Below are 18,753 nucleotides of genomic sequence, written 5' to 3'. Positions count from 1 at the left end.
CCAAACCCGTTGCAGCAAGTCCCAAATAAAATGTACCAACCGTTGCAATAGGTCATGTGAACCGTTCCTATATGTCCGAAAACTGTTCCCGTAGATACTTATTGATTGTCTCTAATCCAATAAAAACAGTTGCATAAATTTTTATTAACCTTAATTAAGCGTTGCCATACCCTTAGCAGTCGTTGCATAAAAGTCTATGGGGAAGGTTTTTAACGGTTCCAATTAACCAAAAAAATGTTGCTGCAGATAGACCAATTAACCGTTGCTACAGAGAAACTATAGTAACGGTTATGTTAACTGTCGCAATAGAGAAACTATAGCAACGGTTATGTTAACCGTCGCAAGAACCGTTGCTATAGAGCTATTGGCACGCGATCAGATGTCACAGATGATAATGCGTCCCGATAGATCTATGGCAACGGTTTTCGTGTCTATTGCAACGCTTTTGTTTGTGTTGCCATTGGCCCATTTTCTGGTAGTATTATGAAGTTGTAGAGGAACTTTTTCATCGCTTCTTACAACTTCAGTTCATCCTAAAGAGCGTTGATCAATACCTGTGCTGCCATTTGTGGACTATTTAATTAGATATCTTACCAAAAAACAATTATTTTTTGAGATTTTTCATATAAATGTTACCCTAGCCCAAAGCCCCTTCTTCAGTGACAGTCTCTAAAGAGAAAAAAAACTGCAAGGTCAAAAAAAGTTTAGCGCAAAACTAAGACCTCCTTAACTTTTATGGTTTTTAATCCGGTATTCAGTACCTCTTCAGGACTTGATTAGTTTGTTTTCACGCCTCAAGGATAAAGCGTGTTTCTTTATTTATTTTTTAAATTTCGTGCCGAGTTAAACTAACACAAACAAATTAAAAGGGAGATAAGATAATTGTTGTTAACCAAAAGAAAACATAGCGGGAAAAAAATATAACTCCACCTTGTGATTGAATCTTTGGCAACAAAATCCTGATCATGCACGTCTCTTTGGCAACAAAATCCTTATCATGCACGTCTCTTTGGCAAGTACTAATTTCATTTGGCACTAACGTCTCATATAGATCTTAACTGTCATGATACAACGTAACTTTGAAAAAACAATCTATGGAGCTAGCCAAACACATTAGCAAAACCAAAATTAACACAACAATTTAAATCAAATTACAGGAAAACAACTGCCATAATCAAACTAAAGACCCAAACCAAAACACTTGAACTAACATCCCTTGCAGATGACTTCGCCGGAGCCGGAGCTGGTGAAACAGATTCCGGTGATGGTGCCACCGGAGATTTATGGCTCATGTGATGATAATTGGGAGAAATCACAACAACTAACACCTTCTGGCCCTTTTCACAATGATCATCTTGTCCACTGATGAAGTAGAATGGGCCTGATCTTGTAAATTTCAACTTTGAATGGCCATCTTTTAGATTATGGATTGGCTTTGTCTTGTTGCATTTGAAATAATCATCTCTGTGAACCACCAGAACTGAATCTGAGTCTTTCTTGTACTTGAATACTGCAACCGAGAAAACAAAAAAAGATGTATAATCATTAGGGTGAACCTAGAATTTTAATATTCATGAGTTCAACGTTATGAGTTATTTGAAAGTGTAAGTCCAAAATGTATATTCATACCAAATTTTAGACTTTTCAGACACACACACATATATAGCTTGAATAAATAAATAATAAAAATGTTGTCGATTCAATTGATCAATCCCTTACCCTATCACGAATATGTGTATGAATGATGAATACACGAATTTCACTAAAAGTATTCAAGATTTAATATATATGTACAAGATATTTTTCGTGACCTATATAATTATAATTTTCTTATATACTATGTATAACATTTTAATAAAAGATGTTCAGTTGATCATTCTTCTGTTTATAACTATGTCACTATCATATATAAACTTCGTTTAAGCAAAAAGCTCGATCAGCGCTAGATTGAGCGAGACAGTTCCACTGAAGTCATTATTTTTTATTAAATGTATATGAAAAAAAAACACACACACACACATATATATATATATATATATATATATATATATATATATATATATATAGGTTTTTACAACGATTTTAAATTCTATTTTTGTATGTAAGAGAAGAGGGAAAAAGTTTACCAATAGTATCATTGACTTGAAAGCGGTTTCTTCCAACCCAATGACTATATGATTCAGAAGGGTTTAAAACCCAGCCTTCTTTGCCACCGACATAGAACTTATAGCCTTGAGATGAACATAGAAAACTCAAAAATATCACAAACAAAAAGCCAAAAAAGGAAAGAGAATCCATGTATATGCAAATCAAACTAAAAATAAAGAGAATGAGAAAATTCAGACACAAATAAAAATTGGGAAAGGTGTTGATGAAGAATGAGAGAATTGTGGGGGGTTTAAAAGAAGGAAAAATTAATTAACCTGCATTTATTGAAATAGTGAATGAGATTACCGTTGGGTTTGGTATATGGAAAGTCATAGCTGGCAATTTTTGAAATCAGTAGTAAAGAAATATCCAATATTGGTCAAAGAATATTGCAAGCCTAAGATAATTATCTGAGGCATAATAATTATTGTCATACCATGATCAGTAGTATGAGTGTAACAACAATTTTGTTTGCCTGCAATTGGAATATATATGATGTGATTAAATCTGTCCAACCATTTACTAATTACTCCCTCCGTTCACTTTTACTTGTCCTCTATATTCAAAATAGATGCCCGCCTTTACTTGTTCATTAAAAAAATCAAGATTTAACACTTAGTTACGTTACTACTTGACTACTTTACCCTTATTATTTACTATAATCACTTCTCAATGCATTTTCCAAAACATTGCATGCATTTATTATATTCAAAGGGTGATATAGTAAAATTGTCATTCTAATTTTGGCTCCTTAAGAAGCGTGCCAAAAAGACAAGTAGAAATGAACGGAGGGAGTACGTACAATTTCACGGCGAGTTATATATTTATGGGTCAATACACAATATAGACATTAATAATTAATCGCTCTATCCACTATACTAACAATAGATCTCCACTTTTAATTGTCCAGTTTTAGAAAACCAAGACATAATTTATCACTAATAAGTCATCTAATAAGTGAAATTAATAATACTTTAAAAATTGCCACTAATAAGGGTAAAATAAGTATGAAATGGTAATTTATCTTTTGGTTTTTCAAACAGAACAAGTAAAAGTGGATATCTATTTTTAGTATATAGGACAGATAAAAAATGGACGGAGGGAGTAATTTCTAATTTACCCTTAACTATAATCATTTCCCAAAACATTGAATTTATTATGCTCAAAGGATGATATAGGAAACTTGCCATTTTGTTTATTGTTATTTAAGAGGTATACCAAATCAACATTGGAGACAAGTAAAAATATACGAATGGGAGTATTTCCTTCTTTTTATAGCATACTAGGTAATTCACCCGCGCTTCGCGCGGTCCTGAATGACCTCATTAAACTTATGAATAATTCTATCCTAATATCCGAATATTAAAAATTACAAAAAGATAATTTTTTTAAATATTAGAAACATCGAAGACATTCCAACAAAAAAGTACAAGATTTGACACTATCACATATCTCAAGAACCTCTTGATCGCAAAAGTCTTTCCACTTACATTTTTTCCAATTGTAACATTTGTTCCTTGATATATTGGCTCTCAATTTTGAGTGATCTTTCGTGGAATAATCAAACATTGATTTCCACGAAAAGTATATAATATTCAATTTCATGACTCACCTATGTACTCTCTGTCTCAAATCTTCATGGCGTAAGATTTCCTAAAATCATCACCATAAAGATCAAGGGTTATAGTTTAAATAAAAATTAAGTCAATAATACTCTTACTTGGAAATTGCTGAGCACAATTTTTTTCCAGTAAAGTTGACTCTTCAGATCATCGTTGGAATCTTAGTATTAATTCTCTAGCTAACGAAAAAAAAAAGGAAGAGAAGACAATGTCAGATTTCAGAAAAAGACAAATAAATTAAATTCACTAAACAAACGTGATGTATTCTTTCAATTTATTTTTTTCAAAATCTTATTAACAGATTCCATAAAGAAAAGTACAGTTGAACAGTTAAAGTACTTAAACAGGTTAAATATATAATGAAAACGAAAAACATTAGAAAGAAAGAGAAATGGATGTAGTTAAGATTTTCAATCTCAAGTGGAAGCATGTAACAATCAGATATCCAGTGTACCGATATCATGGTTCCTCAATATGTGACAAAACCAAGAAAATAACCTTTCCTACCGTTTAACATATTATTGCAACTGCATCTTGGTAATGTTGTATCTTATATCAAGATCCTCCAACATGTAACGAAGCCAAAATAATAGTTTTTCCTACCATTTAATAATCATCCATCAGTCTAGAAAAAAAATATCAATCTAGATTTTTTTTTATTATTCCAAAAATATAACGAAATCTTTCTTCTTCTATTGTCATGTAACCGACCACAATGAACTGGTGCAATAATCTACCAACTTATAGAAGAGTATGCCCCTCTTAAGTCTTTTTTATATCCTGAAGTAGTAGACCTGTCTCATTGTCTCATGATAGTTCTGCCGATTACATCTGCCAAATGAATTCCAAGTCTGTATTGTCTTCGGCATACATGTGTATTATTAATCTTTTGAGAGTCCTCAATGGATTTCCTTCACATAAGTTAGGAAGGCAATTCGACCATTGTAAGCCCACACTTTAACTTCAACTATTTTTCACTTTAAATCTGATAGCACAACAAAAATCTCGAGGAAAAGCCAATTTGATCCATCCTAGTTAATGTTTTGATTTGCAAGCCATTATAGCTTTTTGAACTTGCATAATGAATTGCCCAACTGACTGTTTAACTGTCACACCCCGACTGTACTAGGGTGTGATGGGCACCCGACCCCATACTCGGAGCCGAGCGAACCCGCTGACTCTTATTACGTACTTAATTTCCTTAGACTCTTGCATTAATAAGGAGTGGAAAACATAGTAAAGCTTTCAATTTTTTTTTTTCATCGTACTCGAATCAATATAATCTTTGATCATATTGACTTTATAACATAACATAAAATGACACATAGGTTAGTGGAGCCATTCACAATACCGACATCTTATACCCATGACTCTGTCTGCAAAGTCTCTAACATTTATCAGACATCGTAGCACATGTACTCTGACTCGGTAGCACTCCAGGACAAGTGGAGCCTACCAACTCCGTTGGAACATCTTCTATGCTAGCTTCAACTCATCTGGGTGTACCTGCGCGACATGAAACGCAGCCCCCGAAGAAGAGGGGTCAGTACGAGCAATGTACTGAGTATGTAAGGCATGAATAATAACATGCGGAAAATATAGAACAGGGATAATGACATAAGAGAAATGTGGAGCATGTCATGAGGTAGAAAAATAACCTGTACATGTAAGTGCCCTTTGGCGGATACCGTGCATACTTAGCGCTGCGGAACGTGCAGCCCGATCTATACGTGCATATACTATGTCATATTGCTGCGGAACGTGCAGCCCGATCCATATGTGCATATATTACTCTACTTTCTTGGAAAACTTTTCTTTTCATGTATATAGAAAATAAAATACGTCATATTGCCGAGGCGTCGGCTCCGATCCATTTAACCATATATCCCGCGTCCGGGCATCCCGCGTCCGGGACGATATCATGTATCATACTCCAACTGATCAGGTGGTTGTGCGTCTATAGCGCCTTCCCTTTTTCAATCTTCCCCATATACATACACTTATACTTATAACATATAAACAACATCCATGAGAGCCCAAAGAAAATCATGTCCATATCGGAGTGACGTAAGGTCGTTAACCTCCAATTGTATTATGGAATCATCATGGTCATCATGTCTCACCTTGAAGGAACAATTATATAAGATGAGACTAATAGTAAATAACACAAGATAGGATCATAATTTCATAATACGTTGAATCATATGCTTTGAAGTTTTTGAAAAAAAATAGAATCGTTATCAAGGAGTAAAATTGAGAATCAAGAAATAACTCAATATTCTCATATTCGTATCGAACCCATAACTTAGGATTTCCCAACATGGAACTGTTATTACATACTCATCATCATAGACATTTTCTCATGTCTGGCATTATCATTTTCATTATAAGAATCATATTCATCGTTTTAGTAATAAAAGCTTTCTACTTCTTAAAACTTGGTTTTTTGAAAAATATGGGCATTTTGGAAAATAGTTTGTAAACTATTAAGGAGAGGCTTATACCTTGGTGTCATGGGCTTCTAACTTTTGAAAATAAGGGGACTATGAAAACATTCGTAAACTTGCGACATAGAGATCATGCCATAGAAGGAAAAGGTCGAGCCTTAACATACCTGTTCCACGTCCTATTAGCTACGCCTATGTGTCCGAGCTTGTAAGTCTACATTTAAGATAATTCACACTAATGTTAGCCTTTTCATCGTACACTTGTACCATAATTCAAATTATATTATTTTATATTTTGCCGAAAATCGGGCAGCATCTCCCCTGTTTATATGCCTAGCCCAAATTTTTAATTCAGCAGCCAACAACAACAACAACAATACCAACATCAAATATAATGTTTCCAACTCAAAAATATCTCATAAGACAGCCCACACGCTGTTTTCCAACTTTCATAACTAATTAACTCAGTATACAATTATTTAATCGCGTATTCTTCGTAAATAAACTAGTATTAGCACAAATAGAAAGAGATTCATACCTTTCTCCCTTTAATATTTCTTAATCTCCACTTTTCCATGCTAAATTTAGGCCACCACACACTGTTATATGATTCTGCACCAATAATTATACACTACCCGGACTGGAATTGGGAAATTATACCTGGTTTTGGGCAAAATTTTGGTTGGGGAGTTTGGGAGAACTCTCCAGATTTTTGGAGAGTTTTGGGGTGTGTTTTTCGTGTGTTGATCTGAAAATGAGGGGGGTTTCCCCCTTTTTATGATGTTTGGAAGCTGCCAGAAACTACTGGAAAATTGCTCATCGCGTTCGCGCTGCCTTCTGGCGCGATCGCGGAGGGTAATATAAACTCCTTCTGCGCGTTCGCGTCCCTTTGGGCGCGGTCGCGCAGGGTTAAATTTTCTGACTGGATGTTCGTTCAGTAAAACGGTCATAACGTTTGATCCCGATATCGTATGAGGGCCCACGACCTATGGTTGGAAAGCTAATTCAATTATCTACAACTTTTATTTCTGGGGTTTTCCCAAATTCCAAACTTATAATGCCGTTTTTTCCCCTCCAAGTCGGATCACCCAAACATGTTTTCTTAAATCGTCCTTTTGGAGGGTCTACGCTCATTTTTAGCTTATGGGTCCTTCTTAGGACCTACTCAACTTTTCATATACTACTCACGTGTCCCTTCTCACGTCTTTCACAAAACTCCGACATGTGGGCCCCACTTAGCTTGCAGCAACGAGGGCTTTTCGTCAAATAACATATAAACTAATTTACACCATATGGTCTCCCAATGTCATATATATGTTATTATTAACTTCTTATAACACAACCTTCATTCCATACTTGATTATCGAATTTTGTTCAGCGCGTTCGCGCTGTAATGGCCCTTTGGCCCATACTAAGCCGTCTACAGTTTTCGGTAACTCAAAATTTTTCCGGGGTGTAACATTAACAATAGCAAAAACTTAAATTTAGTCTAAAGACTCCTCCAAATCTATATATATCTAAACACCATGTATACGAGGGTGTAAGTCAAATAGAAGAATAGATAAGTAACAACAATCATATTCATTTAAAAATAAATTAATATGTAAGCTACAATTTGTACTTTCTCGGAAAACGTTGATGAAAAATGCATCACATAACTTTTCTGGACATAATAATGCTAACATCGCACGAATCTATATAATCAAAAAGAAAATAAGAAGTAGTAGGAAGTTGAACCACCATCATACACACTCGTAGTTATCACTTTGGCAAAATACAATAATGGTCAACTCTCACGGTGCTCAAACCATAAGTTGACATCAAGCAGAAATGAATGTATGGGAAAATTTGTGCATTACTCGATGAGGTCTAAATCGCAGCATTCTGAGCCATTCTCTTTCTCAGCAAATAGATTTTGACACATTTTTCAATAAAATTATTGCATTCTAATGTTGTCAATTCAAGAACTTGGAATTAAAAAAATTCTTTCTGATATTAATTGACTAAGCAACTTAGTTTGTTGAATCTTGACTGCACTGGAGAAGAGCACGAAGTTTTAGGATCTCAAAATCACTCGACTTTTGATATTCAAACTTAACTTGGCATATGTAAAGTGTTTATTAAATATGGGTTGGGGGAAAAGCTAAAGTGGAAAATGGAGTTATATTTTAAACACTTGGGGAAAGTAAAGAGAAAATGCAAATTAAGATTTCTAGACATTCAACTTTCAAATGTTATTCTTATGAACTCTTGGTACAGGCATTCCTATATAACTTAAGTGACACATTAAAAAAAAAAATCTATTATTTTGTTAACTGATTTATGTATCGGATTCCATTCACCTCCTTTAATTACATCAATGACTTGTAAACCTTATTATGACTGTCCCTCATTGATTGTCCTCAGATTCCATTATCAAGATATCCACGGCTGCTTGTACTAATTTCTCCAATAACCATTGTGTGAACCTCTCACGTTCTTGACGACATTGTTAACTCTTCTTTCCCACCCATCATAGAAATATACGTTTTTATTTCAACCTTTTGCCAAGGACAAGAAATAGATATTTTTGAACAATACTATCATACAAACAGAGAATAGGTAAAGAGGAAAAGGCAGTAAGAAGGATAAAAGATATAATAAAAAAAACAGAAAAATATTTGCACAACATTTCATATGGATGTACATTCATTAGAGCTATTGAGTTAACAATTGGACCATTGAAGATAAGGCCTGACCTTCAGAGTGAAAACTTGCAGTAAAATTCCAAAGATGCAAACAATACCTGCAATTATCCCTTAATAAATGATATTTGGCACAAATATCATGTTTTGTGTCGTATTACAACTTCTTCTTATGACTTTTATCGCTTAATTCATGAAGTAACCGTCGTATTTGAACTTATGTCGTTATATTTTATGTGTATAGGTACGATGACGACAAATGATGGGAAATGTTCTTGAAGTGATTGGAATTCGTAGCATATGTCGATAAGCTGAGGTGAAGAGTCGACGAACGAAAACGACGAACTGAAAAGGAGAGTTAATCGACTGCAGATCCTCGCTTTCCTTCCGCATCGCGGAAGGATCGCGAGAAGCTCCAGAAATTCAGGCCATCGACCCGCATCGCGTGAAGAAAGCGGAACAACCAAACTCAGTCATCAGGGTGCGCGATCGACCCGCATCGCATGAAGAAGGCGAGAAGCTGTAGATCATTGCGTGATCCTTCCGCGATGCGGAAGGAAAGCGAGACTCTGCGGATGTTTCCCGATTAGACTAGGATTTGGATCCCTTATTTATTATTTTTACCCTAGCCTATATATAGACGTTTTTAATAGCTGAGAACGGTGTGCTGGGATTATTCAAGGATTTGTAAGCCACCGTTCTCCTTTTTATCTCTCTAGGTTATTTTATTTTTCATCTTTTTCAACCCTAGTTTATTCATGGCTTCTTTTGTCTATGATCGAATCATGAATAGCTAAATCTCCTAGTTCTAGGGTTGTGGCGAAAGACTTGAAATTTGATGTGATGACAATTATTATCTATTGATTTTCCATATTGTGGGTTGCTTATTTATTCTTGATTTCAATTGTTTGATTATCTGGCCAATAGTTAGACACTATCTGTGGTGCGTGAATTGAACTTGAGAAAGGAAATTCACGTACGTAATGAGAATAAATAGAGTTTGTTTGATTTAATCGTTTCGCTAATGAGGATAGAGATATACCCTTTAGCCCTACTTAGTTGAATACGGAGAAATAAACGCGTTCTTGTTACATCTAATGACCATAGAGATATAGGCATTAAGGTAACATCTACAGGCTTGTGAGTAGTTCGAGAGAATATCATAAAGCATAATTAACCCGTTAACTAGTAACCCAGGAAAGAAAATAGGTGGAATTGTCTGAAGATCAACTGGATTGTCGAAAGCCATAACCCTAGATCTTTCTCTCATCTGAAATTTCTTACAATCTTTGTTGACGTAGTCCCAGTCATAAAAACACCCATCGCAAATTGTTTACTTTTCAATTTTAGTTTAGTAAACAATGTTGATTTTCACTTTCTTGAATAGTTTCATTCGAATTTGAATTAGTTTAACAGTAGAATCTAAGTCTATATTACTTGTACGACCACGTATCTACACATATTCATGTTCCAACAATGATCCCGCAACATTTAAAGATAATTTCAGAAACCGATGTTCCAACAATGAAAAGAGAATCCCAAAAAATGTTAAAGCGATAATTTTTCCAACAATCAACGGTCTAAAAGTTTTATCCCGTAAAATATAAAGGGAATTCTAGAAAATGATAATGCTATACTCAAGATATGGGAGTGAGAGATCTAAATTTATTTTGAAGAAAGTAGTTTGAAAAAAATCTTCTAGAGAATAGTTGAGTGGTCGAGGAATCATTGCAACAAAAGGAAAATAAAGTGGTTTGTAATGAGATTTGCTTGCATTATACCTTCATAATGAAGATGATTCTGAGTAAGGTTATTCTAGTATGTTAAGCGTTGGCCGGCGATCAAAGTCATTAGAAAACCCTAAGGCAGACGACGATAGGGGAATACAAAGGACGACGAATAGATAATACAGAGTGAAAATTTTTGTGCCGCCAATGAGGATTTTCAGGGAGTTGAATTTGCAGGCGGTAGTGATGTGTATCCGTTATTCTAATTTAGTTCAGTGGAGGAAGAATACACAGAGAGACACAGAAGGAGGAGCAAATTGAGTAGGGAAACTGAAATGGATGGAAGAATACCGTGAGAGAGGAAAGGAATCGAATAGAGAGTTTTTGAAAAGGTTTGGGTTGCCGACCGAAGCGGCACTTCTGTGTGCGCAGACCGGTTTTTTTGCATAGAAAAATATCAAAAAATTATAAAAAAGGATAAATACAAACCCTGCATTTCTATGATGCCACATCAGCGGGCCTTTATCCTGCTTTTATATATATATATATATATATATATATATATATATATATATATATATATATAGATTATGGTAAATTTACGACCATACTATCAGTAAGAACGTTGTTCAATGCATTCTCTGCCATTTGCTCACTATCTTAAATATCTTACCAAAAATGAAAGAAGTTTTTGAGATCTTTCATGTAGTTAACCTTCCAACGGCTTTCTTCGGTGATGGTCAATCTCTAGAGAGCAAGAATTGCCAGATGACCTTATTTTTTATGATTTTTGTCCGGTATTCAAGACTCGATTAATCCGTTTTCACACCAGGAAAGTTCAAAATGGAAAAATGCTCTACTAAAGGCAACCTTTATATTTAGGATTCAAACCGAGACCTCCATCTATAAGAAATGAGAAATGAAGAGTAATTATTTGGATTCCGCTCCTCTCCATTTTTCTAGTCTCCATTTTCCCCAAGTTCCTATCTAGATGAATGACACTTGTCTAATTTTATTAATAGCGATTTAGATTTAATTAACTAAATTAAGGTCTTAAACATGATTAATACAATAGATATTTACATGGATTTACTCCAAAAAGGGAGGCAACTCCACAAATCGAGCAACACATTTCCAGTTGGGGTGCTTAATTATTAAATAATGTTTAATTTACAAAGAAGAACAAACCCTAAAATAATTATCCCCTCCAAATTTGTTACTAGCATTTTGAATCACATGTAGCCAAATACAAGACATTTGTTCACGTGCTTAATTTTCTTACTTAAAATCTTAATAGAACTGTTTATACCTAAGAAAATCATGGGTAATATAAGCTCTAATCATTTGAAATTAAAAGGAAATTTTTTTAATGGTCGATGATAAGTTTTATGCCAAATTTTTTTAAAAAATTCATCTTCTGAACTCTTAAACGAAATTAATCAAGACATACTAATTGTTTTAAGAAAAATGTCTTCTCTTTTTCATGTTGCTCTATTTTAAAATGATCATAAAATTTAATAACATGACATTTTTATTTTCAGTAGCAATTTATCATTTCCCTTACCTTCCTTCACCACAACCCACGGTGCACCATCAGCGCCATCTCCACCCCCACGCTACCTATTCTCTTCTTCTCCAACCTAGATTTTTCTTCACCTTTAGACACACACACACACTTTTGGAAAACCTCAAGAAAAGAAAAAAAAGAAAAGAAAAAAAACTGCACTACACATTCATTGCTTGAACAAATTCTCGATCAAAATTTTTAAAATTAAAGTATATTGTCAAATCAACATCCATTTTGCAGTTGAATGTATAAAACGTTTTTTTCGTAGTGTTTTCATTGTTTCCCAGTCTGCCGATCTACCACATTGTTTCCTGAACCACAGTCACCAACTTTGGTGGCGGTAATGGTGATGGAGGGGGAAAAATTTTTAGGGGAAGAACAAATTGAGGGTAGGGGTAAAATAGGTTAGGGGCGTTGAGGTGGCATGTGACATGACATCCAACTCATCAAATGTTAGTGTCACGTAAGATAGCATGTCCACCTTGGACAACTTTAACGGAGAAAGGGTATATTTGATCAATAGTATAATGGCAGGGGTATATTTGAACCCAAAGTATAACGAATGGTATATTTAAGTCTTTTCTCATAGTACAGGGGTATATTTGACCCTTTTCCGTTAATACTATGGGTAAAACAGGAAAAAAAAAATTGTCTTGTCTTGATATACTAATAGTGACAAATAAAAGTGAAAATCTATTTTTGGAATACCAGACAAGTAAAAGTGAACGGAGGGAGCATGTATAATCCGACTCACCATTTCTAAATTTAGCAAGAAGAAATCAAGCACGAAACAACGGAAAAAAGATCTTAATTGTCATAACACAACTTTAAAAACACAATCTATTGAGCTAGCCAAACACATAAAAAAAAACAAAAGTAACACAACAAATTAAATCAAATTACAGAACAAGAGTTGCCATAATCAAACTAACGACCCATAGCAAAACACTTGAACTAATATCTACTGCATCCGACTTAGCCGGAGCTGGAGCCGGTGAAACAGATCCCGATGAAGTCGGGGCGGTAACCGGAGAACTTGACGGTGTTTGTGTGACTGGACTTGGAGATTTATGGCCTTTGTGATGATTGGGAGAAATGACAACAACTAGAACCTTTTGGCCCTTTTCACAGTGATCATCTTGTCCACTGATGAAGTAGAATGGACCTGATCTTGTAAGTTTCAACTTTGAATGACCATCTTTTATATTATGGATTGGCTTTGTCTTGTTACATTTGAAGTAATCGTCTTTGTGAACCACCAGAACTGAATCTGATCCTTTCTTGTACTTGAACACTGCACCAAAAAAAAAAAGTTATATATTCTAACAATGTAAACAAGTTTTCACGTTTGATGACAAGTTGTAGTATCTACTTAAAAAAAAAATTATATACTGACAGTGTAAAAAAGTTTTCACGTTTGATGACAAGTTAGTACTTCTTTGTTTAACAAATTGCTGACAGTGTTTGACAGGTAATTCTCTAGTAAGCAATTTGGTTGTATAATGTGTGTACCAAATTACCACCATCAAGACAGGTAATTATCTAGTAAGCAATTTGGTTGTATAATTATTTTGTATACTGTCGTTGTATAAACTTTAAACTCAAAAATATGTATTTATGATCATAGGGCGATCTAGAATTTATAATTTAGATGCAGTATGATGTTTCTAAGTTATTTGAAAACATGAGGCCATGAAAACATAGTAATATTTATACTAGATTTTAAGATTTTCATTAACACATGTATATGGTCCAAATAAACAATTGAGGGCTGTTTATAATCATCTAATAGAAAACACAAGAAAGAACTAGTATGAAGGAGTAGCAGCATATGTAAATCTAGAGAAAGTTAAACAGTTCAACTGAACCGTTACTTATGATTAATCACTTATATATACAAAAAAAAAAAAATGTAAACATATAGTGACACAGATTATATTCATTCTAGACTCACTGACTTTAAATTTTAAATTATACAGTGAGAAAGAAGAGATAATTTTTTTTTACCAATAGTGTCATTGACTTGAAAGCGATTTCTTTCAGCCCAATGGCTATATGATTCAGAAGGCTCTAACACCCAGCCTTCTTTGCCACCAACATAGAACTTATAGCCTTGTGATGAACAAATAAAACTCAAAAATATCACTAAGAAAAACCCCACAAATGAAAGAGAATCCATATGTATATGCAGATGATCAAACTAAGTACCAAGAGAATGGGAAAATTCAAAAGCAAATTATTAAAATTGCAAATAAGGAGGAAGAGAGAAAGGTGTTGAGATGAAGAATGAGAGAATTGTGAGGGGTTTAAAAGAGGCCAAAATTAATTAACCTGCATTTATTGAAATGGTGAAATGAAATTACCGTTGGGTTTGGGTGGGAGTATATGGAAAGTCTTAGCTGGGAATTTGTGTCTGTTTTAATTTCTCATAAATTACCTGCTTATCATTTTCCCATAAAAACGCTTGCACACACCTGGCCTTTTCATATTGGAGATTTAAACTATAGTATTAATCATTCAAAGTCCTGGATATTTTTTTCTGTATGCAAACGGATTAATTACACACAGCAGTAAATCAAGAAAGCTACTAACAGAGTAGTACGTAGTAGAAATAGGGAAATATTAGAAGCTATTTGTGACTTGGTGCATGTATTAGCAGGGGCAGAGTGTGGTTACGAGTTCGGTCGAAGCCAATAATTTTGTTTCAAACTTTTTACTATTTGTTTTGAAATTCACTAAATATGTATAAATTATAAATCTAGAGTTCAATAACTTAAAAAGATTAGAATTGATAATTTATAAGCTTCAAATTTTGGCTCCAGAAAAATTAGGCATCTGGCCTTACCCTTATACATGTATTAATTAGTGTCATTTGGTCTGTGCAAAGCCCGAGTTCAAACTACATTAAAATTTTAATTTACAACATTTTTGATGTATTGTTTTGCTACTCTTGCCTTTTGTTTTGTTTTTATAACACTATGTCAGTTGTAAAGGTAGTTCGACAATTTCTCAATGTTTTTAAAATATTAAATCAGATAAATTTTTTTATAAGCTAGATAACAACATTTTTCGTAGAGTATATTTAGACTTCCTTTTTGTTGTCAAACAAATGCATGTACCAAAGTTCTCCTTTTTATTGTACTGAAATTTTGGGATTAAGGTCTTTAATGATTCAAATGAAATTTTACCTTATTTTGTGACTTAACTTTTTTTTTTTCTCAATTAAACTTATATTGGCTAACCCATTTTCGGGAAAACATAAAAGATTTACGGTATTCAAGTTATATACAATATTTGATGCTACAAATTGTTGTATGATGACATCAATGAAGTTAACTTATAAATAAAGATAACATTTAAAATTAAATAAATAAAAATCTTGATATGAAGAAATACTTTTGTAGATGTTCCTTCAAATTAAATCATACAAAAGGAATTGAAAAGTTAATAAAATGATTTATGTTTTCTTACTGGCCCCCAACTACGAGTCCTCGCAGACGAAACACTAATCTCTAACATTCCATAAACCGCAAACCTTTGAAAGAACCAAATTAAAGAGGAATAAACTCAGTTAAAATAATTAAACTCAGTTTGCTCCTTTGCATGACCATCTCTTTCTCAACTATTCTTGTGTATGATTACAAATAATATGCCAAACATTTGGATTACCATTAATAACTTTCTACTCGCATACGTTTTCAAATAATCCATATTGCTAATGTTTTGGGAGTCTCTAAAAGGGAGATATGCACAAGCATTTTTAACTGCAGTTAAAAAATCTACTCAATTCATATTTCAGGGAGGTCAAGAAGAAAATTTATCCAAGCGTAATTTTAGAGTCTCTGCGATAGAAGGTGTATAATACTATTTAGTGCTTTGTTATCTAGCAACTTCAACTGAAAATATGTCCTTGATCATATGAAAACTTCCTTTAAACAAATAATATAAAAAATGACTTAAGTTCTTCAATTTACTTCGTCCCGTTATTTACCTTTCCTACCGGCTCCTGCATTTAGGAAAGTTGAAACATAAAAAAAGAAAAGAAACAATCTTGATCTAAAGGTAAACCAACCGATATATATTTCTTTTCTATTGTATATAAGTGTCAAAGGAGGATCAACACAGCATTAACAAATTGTGCATAGAGCATTCCATATTGTACCCTATTTCACTGGTGGAGGACACGATAGATTGAACTATAAATTTTGCAATTTCATTAATGATGAATGGACACGTGTTTGTACAAAAAGTTTAGTAAACTGTACACTTTAACCAAATTTCTTTTCATCCCACTTGGACATATGTCATGATACTGAATATTTATTCTTTTATCATATACACACGTGTATGCACTTTATTCTAATCCTCCTCTTTTGAGTGACACATATTTACACTGTCCGATTCGAAATAATTGTTTACTTAGCCTTTTTCACATCTCTTAAGAAAACATTAGCTTCTACAAAAAAAATAGGTATTTTGACTAAACTATCATTAATTAATAAAATTCTTGCTTATTTATTGTCTTCAATAAATAGAAGCAAATCTGGAAGAATACAACTAATTCCTTGATCATGTAAGTATACACTTATTTTGAACAATAGTAAAAAGGCTAAGTGGACATTTATTTTGAACGGAGTACCTTTTTATTCCCTTTTTCCTTCTTTGACATTACGACAAATTGTACCAAAAGTCTTATAGATTGTTCTATAAATTTTGCCAATTTTATTAATGATGAATGGACACGTGTTTGTACCAAAAGTTTAGTAAATTGTACACTTTAAGCAAACTTCTTTTTCATCCCACTTGGACATATGTCATGATACTGAATATTTATTCTCTTGTCCTATATACACGTGTATGCACTTCATTCTAATCCTCCTTTTTTGAGTGACACATATTTACACTCTCTGATTTAAAATAATTGTTTACTTAGTGGCTTCTAGAAAGAAATGGGTATTTTGACTAAACTATCTTTAATTAATAAAATTCTTGCTTATTTATTGTCTTGAGTAAATAGAGGCAAATCTGAAAGAATAAAATTATTTCCTTGATTATGTAAGTTAACACTTTTTTTTAACTACAGTAAAAAGGCTAAGTGGACACTTATTTTGAATGGAGTACGTTTTGATTCCCTTTTTCCTTCTTTGACATTACTTTACTTATTTTTATTCTCCTATGTGTTCTCTGATTATTGTTTCTTTACATTTATAAAATTTAAAATTTTTTACTTTATATTTTCATTTAAGAATTTGATAATTTTACTTATGGATTAAAACTCTATGATTTACAATATTATGTCTATCTTTCTAATTTTGATTTTTGTTTAATTAATTTTAAAAATATTTTATTAGTTTTTCTTTTATGAAATCCAATGAACCACAATAAAAATGTAACACCCCGTACCTTTAACCTAAGCTTTGACCATGATCCTAGACTTAGAAAACCAGATAAAGAATGTGGGAATTGGAAATTTCCTCTTCAGCTGTAAGATGGTGGTTTACGCCCATGAACAGTGACCGTATTTCAGTTTACGGGCCGTAAATCAAATCGTAAACTGGTAGTTGAATGTCATATGGTTAAATACGGATCGTATTTCACAATACGGCCCGTATTTCAAATCGTAAACTGAAACCAAGGATTTCTGAGCATTCTGGAATTTGGCAATTTGATGTCAAATGGCTAAATACGGACCGTATTTCAAAATACGGCCCGTATTTCAAAATGTATTTGAAATTTGGGAAAACTTCCTTCATGAAAGTTGTATATCTTTGAAATACCTTTCCAACGGTATATTATGGGGGTCAAATGGACATCTGTGCAAAGAGTTATGGCCATTTTACTGAAGAGAGGCAGTGATGTCCATATTTCAAAATACGGCCAGTATTTCAAAATACGGGCGTATTTTGAAATACGGCCAGTATTTAACTGGGCCGAAAAATGAATTTTTCCAGAACAGTATATATTCGTCCATATCATTTCAAATCATTATTTTTCATTCCTTCAAGCCCTAGAACGACTTCCTACCCTCTTGCATCATCAAGAACACCAAGGTAAGCCTACTCTAATTATTCCAAATCAATTCTAATACATATCCTTGTAATCTAAACAAGAAATTATCATTCCTAAACTAAGGTTTTCAAGAAAACCCATCTCAAGGTTCAAGAATTCAAGATTTTGGAAATCTTCTTCAAAGCTCAAGTCTTTAATTCAAGTTTTGGAGCAATTAAGGTATGTAGAACTTCCATCCACATGTGGGAATCTCTACATTCTTCCCCATGCTCCGTTTCTTGATATCCATGAAGTTCAAACCCTAGGGAATTAAACCCAACATATTGGTAGCCCGTATTTATGTATTTATGTACATGAATTTTGTATCTATATTCGTTATTGTATTCCTAATCTTTCATTACGGTTATTAGGAACCCTAGCTTAATCCATGAATCATGAATTCTTCCTCATGTATTCTCATTATGTTTATATGAAACTTTATGATTTTATGTAGCAAGTTACAAGCATATTTTCAAGTCAATTATATATATATATATATATAATTATGAA

The 18,753-nt window shown here is 33.4% G+C and overlaps 2 protein-coding genes across 2 annotated transcripts; both read right to left on the bottom strand.

Annotated features, from left to right (window-relative positions):
* Window positions 1-1,045: 1,045 nt before the first annotated feature.
* LOC132617587 (early nodulin-like protein 3) lies at window positions 1,046-2,387 on the bottom strand. The gene is made up of 2 exons (XM_060332629.1): window positions 2,127-2,387; window positions 1,046-1,510 (listed from the first exon to the last, which is right to left on the bottom strand). Exons 1-2 carry the CDS (start codon window positions 2,296-2,298, stop codon window positions 1,152-1,154), a joined length of 531 nt encoding a protein of 176 aa, XP_060188612.1. The 5' UTR covers window positions 2,299-2,387; the 3' UTR covers window positions 1,046-1,151.
* A 10,530-nt stretch (window positions 2,388-12,917) lies between these two features.
* LOC132618416 (early nodulin-like protein 4) lies at window positions 12,918-14,497 on the bottom strand. Its single transcript, XM_060333473.1, has 2 exons — window positions 14,203-14,497; window positions 12,918-13,489 (listed from the first exon to the last, which is right to left on the bottom strand). The coding sequence occupies exons 1-2, from the start codon at window positions 14,372-14,374 to the stop codon at window positions 13,095-13,097; spliced, it is 567 nt and encodes a 188-aa protein (XP_060189456.1). The 5' UTR covers window positions 14,375-14,497; the 3' UTR covers window positions 12,918-13,094.
* Window positions 14,498-18,753: the final 4,256 nt, after the last annotated feature.

The sequence above is a fragment of the Lycium barbarum genome, chromosome 11, assembly GCF_019175385.1.
Source record: "Lycium barbarum isolate Lr01 chromosome 11, ASM1917538v2, whole genome shotgun sequence".
Taxonomy (NCBI): domain Eukaryota; kingdom Viridiplantae; phylum Streptophyta; class Magnoliopsida; order Solanales; family Solanaceae; genus Lycium; species Lycium barbarum.
This window is presented reverse-complemented; position numbering and strand designations above follow the sequence as displayed.